The sequence below is a fragment of the Pteropus medius genome, unplaced genomic scaffold, assembly GCF_902729225.1.
Source record: "Pteropus medius unplaced genomic scaffold, Ma_sr-lr_union100, whole genome shotgun sequence".
Lineage (NCBI taxonomy): Eukaryota > Metazoa > Chordata > Mammalia > Chiroptera > Pteropodidae > Pteropus > Pteropus medius.
The window spans coordinates 1,214,100-1,222,826 of record NW_024352780.1 but is presented as its reverse complement, the minus strand read 5'-3'; the positions used below and the strand labels follow the sequence as shown (position 1 = coordinate 1,222,826).

The 8,727-nt window shown below is 59.9% G+C and overlaps 1 protein-coding gene across 1 annotated transcript in view; it reads right to left on the bottom strand.

The window, feature by feature from the left end:
• ABCA13 (ATP binding cassette subfamily A member 13) overlaps positions 1-8,727 on the bottom strand; it is a 148,766-nt gene that overhangs the window by 35,139 nt on the left and 104,900 nt on the right. Inside the window, exons 43-46 of the mRNA XM_039847126.1 lie at positions 4,690-4,798; positions 1,042-1,096; positions 610-787; positions 52-167 (exon numbers count right to left, since the gene is read on the bottom strand). Coding sequence (XP_039703060.1) covers positions 52-167; positions 610-787; positions 1,042-1,096; positions 4,690-4,798 — 458 coding nt within the window. The remainder of the gene's footprint in view (positions 1-51; positions 168-609; positions 788-1,041; positions 1,097-4,689; positions 4,799-8,727) is intronic.

Sequence of the window (8,727 nt, the reverse complement as noted above, 5' to 3'; positions counted from 1 at the left end):
TTCTGCTCCAGACACGGCCGTTGCCTTGCACCCGCCGCTCCCCACACGCACCCGAAGAGCAGCAGCAGGAGGGCCGTGGCCGCCAGGTTCGCCCGGAAGGTGAAGGCCGGCAGCTGGAAGGCGGCGATGACCGCGATGCTCAGGCAGACGGACACGCAGTGCAGGAGCTGGGGGGCGACAGGGAGGGGCTGTCAGTCACGCCGCCGGCCGCGGGGAGCAGCTGCCCCTCTGTGTGCCTCTGGCCTGTGGCCTGTCCATCTTCCCCGGCAGGAAGCCATCGTCAGCGACCGACAGTGATAGAGAGAGGTGCCTTTCTCTGAAACACGTTCGCCAATAAAATGATCCCTTCTTCTGTGTTCTGACGCATCCAACGACCCCGAGACACACACGTGTGCACACACGCACGTGCACACATGCACTCACGCACTTACACATGCAGGCACATGCACACCCATGCACGCGCACACACGCACGCACTCTTACACACAGACACGCACATACAGATACACACGCTTACACAGACATACACACACATACGTGCGCACACACCTACACACACACGCAGATCCCCAGCGTGCAGGCGCGCGGGACGTCCCTCCCAAAACCTACCATGTCATACAGGAAGTTAGTGAACCAGTACGTTCCGTAGCCAAGGCCACTTATGTGCTGCAGCCGCTTGGCCCCGGTCACCCTGTCCCTCACGGCAGAGCTGCCAATGGACGCGGACAGGATGGAGAACCCCAGCACGATGCAGAGGGCCACTCCGCACTGACGGATGCTCTCCAGGCTGCAGGCAAGGAGGACGGCCATCAGGTGGTGCTGAAGGACGTGAGCCCCCTCCCGGCAGCGAGAAGCGGCGATGGGCCTGGCGGCAGCGAAACCCCGGCCGAGGCCGGGGCCGAGGCCAGGCGCTTCCTGCCTCTGCGATGCTCGTCCTCACGCTCCGCACGCGCCGTCCCCGCTCAGGGCACGTGCAGGAGCGGACGCCCCCAAGGGGCTCAGGGCCGCCCTCCAGCCTGCCCGCCCACCCCCGCAACTCACATCTTGTCCTCGTCCAGGAAGGCCCCTCCGTACGGGTGGCTGTAGAGCGTGATTCCTGTGACAGACAAATCGGGAAGTGAGCCCGCGAGCCCCCCCCGCGGTCACGGACGGCCCGCGGTTCAGGCTTCTGTGCCCACGCCGTGCCTCCCACCGGCGCCCAGGAGTGGCGACCCCAGCGGCCCACCCAGCACACACATGCACGCACACTTACAGACACGCACACACAGACTCACACACACAGACACACACACCGCTCGTGCTGGGCCTCTGCCGTCACCACCGCCACACGGACCCGGCAGCCACCGGATGCGTATCCTGCGACAGGCCCTGTGCTGACACCTGAGCGCATTCGATCGTCCCATCCTTCGAGCTTCCCCGTGGCCTAAGTAACATGCTACCCGTACTTCACGGGAGGAAAACGGGCCCAGAAAGGCTGAATAACAAAATGCAAAGGGGGTAATTGGACGGGGACCAGGCCGACACTCAGAAGCCGCCTCCCGGCCACGTGATCCAGGCGGAAACAGAGCCGTCCCGCGGGCCCCATTGTGTTTTGTGATTTGTTCTTTCCTCCTCTTCTTGGAGCCTGCGCATCAGTGTGACGCCGGCAGCCAGTATGGAGAAACCGTCATCAACTTCTCATTCAAAGGATTTCATCCTGAAGGCTGCTCGTGACATCACGGGGCTGTGCCCGCTCCCAGCAAACTCCAGCCAGTACGGCATCCGGAACGCCGTAGCTTCCGGCGGCCACCTCTGTGGCATCTCACTGTCAACTTGAGACTGACCACCCCTCCCTTTCCTGTTGGCTGCTGCAAACGTTGGGCGCTGAGTGCGCGGCCTGTGCGTGGAGACCGGCCGCCACCTCCTCCCTCGTGGGCCCAGCCCCGGGCCAGGCGAGCTCTCCCACCGCGGAAGCAGTGCTGGGAGCTGCTGTCCCCCAGGCCCCCACACCGTTCTCCAGAACTGTCCTTCGATTGTGAATTGGCGCTGTCCAGACGTTCACGCCCAGGCTCTCGCACGTGTGCCGAAGGCCCGCTGGGCAGTGTCCGGGCCCCCGGCTTGACTTGCACATTCGTCATACCCTGAGTGGTGTGGCCTCGGGCCCTCGCCTGCGTGGACCCAGAGACCCGCCTGTCTCCCTGACCTGACTCCCGCTCGCCCGGAGCCGTGGAGCGAGGGTGCCCGGCCCTGCCGGCGGCCTCTGCAGAATGTGTCACGGCCACACGCGGACCTCTGCTCCTCGGCTCCACTACGTGTGGCCGACATCACAAATTACGTCCTCATCTATCACATCCACTAACACAGATTTATAATTACGTCTCACGCTTCTGCCTGCAAATCCGGCAGAGGAATGAGAAGCAGAGTCGCCCTGCAATGACATCGTCTTTGTATCCGCACAGCCCGCGTGCTTCCCCTTAGCCAGCGAACCTTACGCTCCCGCGCGGGGCAAGCTGCCGTGGGGCGTCCTTGAATTTCAGCCCGGAGGACTCCCTCAGCATGTCCTACAGGGCAGGTCGCTGCCCGCACAATCCCTGCTTTTGTTTGCCTGGAAATGTCTTAGCTTCTTCCTCATTTTCGAAGGTCGGTTTTGGCAAATACGAAATTCTCGGCTGGCACTGTTTTTCTTTCGCACTTGGCGGGCGCCCTCCACTGCCTCCTGGCCCTCAGACCTCTGCTAGTATCTCGCTGCGGGTCCCTTGGGGGTGACGAGCCGCTTCTCTTTCTGCTTCCAGGTTTAATGTACTTTAACTTAATTGCAGCTACTCTGCTCCCTCCGCCACGCGTCGTGATGGGCGGGGAAAGGGGAGGGGCTTGTCGGTGTCTCCAGCGCGGGGTAAGTAAGACCCGCAGAAACGGTCTCTGAAAGCCGCAGCGGGAAGCTGCCGAGGACCGGCGGGAGGGACCCGGACCCCAGGAGACGGGGGAGCAGGGCGCCCTCCGGTTCCCGTGGCGACCGCGCCGCTGACTCGCCTGTCCGGTTTTCCGAATCTGCGGCACATTTTCGTCTCCGTGAGTGCGCCGACCACTGTCCCCTTCCTTGAAAAGGCCTCTTTCTCTTGACTTATTTCTTACGTCATCAGTACTGACCAATGCGTCGTTCACTCTTAAACTCTCAGGTTTCGAGGTCACTCTTCCCCGCCCCCGGCATCGCCGCCTCTCCCACCAGCCATGCTCGGCGGTATTTCTCTCCCGATCCGCCCAGCCGCACCTGGGCCGCCGCCAAGCTGTGAGCGCCACTGGGTCACTGGAGTGCGATCGGCCCCCTCCCGTTACCACGTGGCTCCAGACGATTCTTTCTCTACAACCCAGATCGTGTCATCCCCACCCTCAAACATTATAAGGCCGCCTACTGCCCATCAAGCGAACGCCGTCCTCGCTCTGTCCTCAGCTCGGGCAGAGTCCAGCCTCAGACGAGACGCCGAAGCCCGAGCCTCACGCTCTCCTTCACGGCGAGGTCCTGGGGTCCCTCCTGCCACCACCCCCAACACCAGTCGAACTGCCCCAGGCCCAGAGTTAGCGACCGCGCCGCGGAGCGTGCTCGCCACAAGTGACCGCCCAGGTGGAGCAGGAAATGAGGCTTCGTCGTCAGCTAGACCCAGGGTCAGGTCACGGCCCACCACCCAGCTTGCTCAGAGCCACGGCCGGTGGGCGACGTCTCTGAACCTCAGTCTTCTGCTCAGCAAAGTGGGCCAGCGCGGCCCGCCTCACGATGCTGGCGGGAACACTGAACGAGACCGTGGGTGTCGCCGCACACGTGGCCCCGTGCATTTCAGATGCTGGAAGCATCGCTCTGCTGGCCCCGCCTGCAGGACTTCGAGCTCTGAGCTTTCCTTGGGTGTGCGCGTTTTTAATGTTTTTCAGTTGTATCTTATTCCGAAATAATTACACTAGCACAAATACTTAAATCTGTCTTATTTTTAAAACGGTGGTGAAGGGAAAACACATGGAAGAATGCGATAAGGCTGGAGCACGTCGCGGTCACCGGCTACCATGTTTCCGCGTGAACCGATGCTTCGACAAAGACGTTTTGTGCATAAACGGACGAGCCCTGTTGGCGCGTGCACCTCTGTTTTCTTTCTTTCCTTTTTTTTTGTTTTAGAAACAATGGACTTGAAAAGTTACGACTTATCCCACCTAAGCGAATCACAGAACATCTCCTCAAGCCAATCGATGCACCTCGCATTCCAGAAACGAGCCTGTGTCATTTACCAAAGGAAAAAGCACAGGTAGAGACCTCGCGATCGACACAGGTAACTGACGGGCTGAGCGCCCGGCAGGAAACAAATCCCGGGTGCGTCCCCAGAACCGCGGGTCCGCAGTGTCCCCCGCACTGCCCCGCAGGGCCGAGCCCTGAAGGAGAGAGCCGTTCTCGCTTCTGCGTGGACATCACCAGCAGAGGACTCTCGAGTCACCTCGTTCCCTCCCTCAGACAGATCAGGTCACGATGTCCAGACGGTAAAAACATCTCGTGATACAAACGAGGACAAACAGGGCCCACGACTTTGTCCACATGGGACACGGGCCGGCCGCCCGGGAGAAACCGTCTCGCCTCTGGCGACCTTCCTACTCAGAATTCCTTCTGCTTCTTTCACTATTAAGGACGCTGCGTTTTGAAAGTCGTGAGTCACAGCGCGTGAGAAACGCCATTACCGTATTGTCTCCAGTCCGCGGCGGGGGGCAAGAGCCTCCACAAAATCAGGTTGTTCAGGTGATTTAAGTAGGACGGCAGGGAGTGAAAGCCCTTCTGATTATACCACACCTGAAAAAGAAAGACAGGTGAGTGGCGCTCACGGAGTCCGTACCGAAGCCGGCCCGTCCGCCGCTCCCAGAAACGAGGGACGCGCCGCCCATGGACTTGAGTGGCACCTGGGCACAGCCGTGTCCCCGCGTCCCCGCCTGGCTGACAGCGAGCGGTAAATTCCAGTCTGCTCCTTTTAGTCATATCTCAAGCATGCAATTTACAGCTAAAAATAGATTAATTTCCCCCAGAACAAATGTGAATGTTGCTCTATAATTATGTTCTCACGGAGAAAAAAGAACCTAAGCCCATCATTTCTTTCTTTCTCAGTTGGGAAGCTAATGAAATTTGACCTGCAAATGAAAAGTGGAGAAAATGATTTTAAAAAAAGAAAAAAGAAAAGAAAAAAAAAGATTACTTTCAAATTAATAACTGAGCATGGAACATTATTTCTCAAAATAAGTTGAAGGGACCGTTTGCCGAGCGCGGAGGACAGAGGCGTGCTCGCCGGGAGGGGACGGGGAGGGGGGACAGGCAGACGGCGGTCACAGCAAGACCACAGCAGCAGAAAAAGTGCTGATCGAACCATCGGACTCTGTATTTCAAAATATCATTATTTGAAGGAAAACTTTTAACATTAGACGGTCGGTTTGGAGGGCCAGCAGGTGTCGTCAGGAAGTGCAGTGAGTTGACTGCAGGTTCCGGTCTCCGTGTAACTGACCGGTGGCTCATCTCTCCGGACGACGCCACCTTCTGCGACACAGAAGCCTCTGCAGCCAGAGCCGCTGCCCAGAGAGGGAAGGTTGGGCCTGCTCGACGTGTCACAGTCACGCGAAGACAGACCCGGTCCCCAGTGCCCTGCCCTCTGCCGCAAGCCCGCCTCGCCACAGTGTGACCGCTCGGTCTCTGGCCGGGGCCCCGTGTGGCGATGCTGTGCTCATGGGAAATGCTGGGAAACACGCCAGCCCCTGTACCCACAGAACACACTGTGTCCCACAGGACGCGCCCCACAGTTCCTTCCCACCCTCCCCCGCTCCACTAAGTGACCCAGCACAGGCCCAGCCGAGGCCGTGGGAGCTCCCATGCGTCACCCCGCCTTCAAACGCTCCCCAAGTCCGCAGAGGGTCCCCGCCAAGCCTTCGTGCGTGCACCCAGGAGGTGCCCCCCGCCCTGCCGGGGCCCACTGTCCACGGACCCCAGGGCTGGGCGGAGCCGGTGCCCGGGGCTGAGCCTGCGTTGATCTGAGAGTGCAATTGTGTGACAAAGACCTCTGAGATGCAGACGTGAGCTCAGACCCGCGGGTGAGTGTGAGTCTCTGAGATGCAGACGTGAGCTCAGACCCGCGGGTGAGTGTGAGTCTCTGAGATGCAGACGTGAGCTCCCGAGCCAGCGGGTGGTGAGTCTCTGAGATTCTGGGAGTGTGAACTCAAGGTTGGCAGATGAATGTGGCTTTGTAGCCAGTGTGGCCCAGTGTGACCACACAGGGGCCTGCAGACCACTCGCGTGTCCCTCTGCTCCTTACTGTCCACCTGGCAAAGGACCGACAGAGTCTCAAGGAACGAGTTAGAGATGCTCTTAAACGTTCAGTTTTTCTATGCACTGGCCTTTACATGGGAGAAATTTTACCAATTCTTTAAGTGAGCAATGTATCATTTCGGGTGATCTTAAAATTAACATTAAGGACTTAACGGGGTTCAAAGGAAGAGTGCACTCCCTCCCTCCCCCCTTCCGTCCCTCCCCACCCCTCTCTCTCTCTCTCTCTCTCTCTCTCTCTCTCTCTCTCTCTCTCGTCTGTGCTCTGGGGATACTCGCTGGGGTTTCCTGCCTGGCTGGCCTGTAAGTCGGGATATGATAAAACCCAGTAACTGAAGAAGGCAGTTTTTTGGGAGCACATGGTGACACCTCAGAACGGACCCTTCATGCAGGAAAACGTGAGTCAGAGTCTCAGGAGAGCAGCTAAGAAGCCGTAAGGAAAACATTGCTCGGCGTGTGCTCCCGCACAGGCGGCTCCCACACAGGCGGCTCCCACACAGGCGGCTCCCGCACAGGCGGCTCCGCCTGAGAACAGATCGCCCGCCAAGGGCCGGTGGGGACAGGCCTTCGGCCCCTCTGTGTGAAGCACACACTCCAGAGGGTGTTTTGATTAAACAGCTAAACGCTCAGGCGTGAATGAACCGACCATACAGGTCCCATGAGACACCTCCTACGACATCATGACCTTGTGCACATTAAGCCTATTCCTACGCAAATTTCCACCTTCTCTTCAAAGAGGCTACAAAACCCACACAACCTTTGATGACTAGACCGCAAAGGCCAACGTGAAAGGCTGGCGCCCACGACTGGACGGTTAAGGCGGTAACTCGACCTGACGCCGGCTACCAGCAGCACCATGGAGACCACAGGTCCAGGCGCACCGCGCGCCCTCACCGGAGAGCCCACGCCACCGACTCGCACCCGCGTGCCAAACGGCACCACGAGCAAAAGGGACCGTGGTCCACCTAAACACAGTGCCCTCACGGGGGACCCGAGCGTCGGCCCGGCCCGGGCAGGTCCACCTAAACACAGTGCCCTCACGGGGGACCCAGCGTCGGCCCGGCCCGGGCAGGTCCCGGTGGCCGGTCAGCCCCAGGCCCGCGGCTCGTCCAGGGAAAGGCTCGTCACTGCCGTAAGCCAGCCCGCCCGCTGTCCCCGGCCTCTGGGGTAGCACATCTGTGCAACGCCTCCATCCAGGCCCCCCGGAAGCAGAGCCGGCGTCCAGAGAGCGTGTGACCTCATCGACCATCCTGCGGTCTCATCCCCGGGGACTGTCCCCCGCCTTCGTGCCACCTCCCAGGAGAGTCACCGGCTTGGCTCCGTCAAACTCATAAAAACGCCCCACGGCTCTGGGCGTTCCAATGTCAACGGCATCGAAACTGCAGAAGCCCCTCCTCCAACGTGCGAGCACAGAAGTTAGTACAAGCAGAGGATGCGGAGCGGGCGCCAGGCCAACACACTGCCACACGTCACGGAAGCAGAGGGCGGGGGCCCCGCCGCTGAGCCCGGGACCCCCAGACGTCAGAAAGCACAGGCACGGCCGTCGCGGTGAGCGGGAAGGTCTGGGGTCAGGACAGAGTGAAACATCCTTAGAGGAAAGGAACAGTTTCCTCCCACGAACTGGGCGCATTCTGGTGACGGCCCCGTCACACGCTCAGAAAGCCAGCAGGTGCATTTCCGTTACTTTTCTATCAAGCTATGAATCTTGATGTTTTCATATCAAGCTATAAATCTCCTCTCTTGAGTTGCCAGCAAAGGAAAAGAGGTTTTAGCAGCCTCGGCTGACGGGGGATCCTGAGCGGCGTGCACCACGACTTAAGCTCTTCATCGGGATTACACTGTGAACGCCACTGTTAAAACGTCCTTCAGGGATTACACGGTGAAGTACGGACGTTAAGATTTCCGTCAAGGATGACCCTGGGAAACACCTGCTTTATTCCACTGAGCGAATCTCGGACACACACCAGCCCTGATCCTGGCGAGCATTTCCTGGCTTCCAGGGACACGGACGTCCCCACCACGAAGCAGGGAGGCTGCCCGCCTGGTGGGGCTCATGCGGGTCACAGACCGACCTGATTTCATCAGTCACCACGGGCCCACAGGCTGCTCCTCCCCAGTTTCTCCCTCCGTCAGCATCGGCACCGGGCCCCGCTGCGGACTGAAGCTCAGAGTCCTGCGTCCTTGCTGGGCTCAAGGCTGCGCTGACATCTCTCCCCGGAACCGCCCCCGAGTGACTCAGCACCGCAGGTTGGTCCCCTCGTGGGTAAACGCCTGTCCTTCAGCCCACCCTGCCCCCAGCCAAAGCCAAAACCCAGGCCCCCGAGGGGCCCCACGGCGTCCCTGCCTCCCGTGGTGGCTCTGGGCCCCAACCTGGAGGGAGAGGCACGTCAGAGCCTGCTGGGAGAGCACCCCCACTC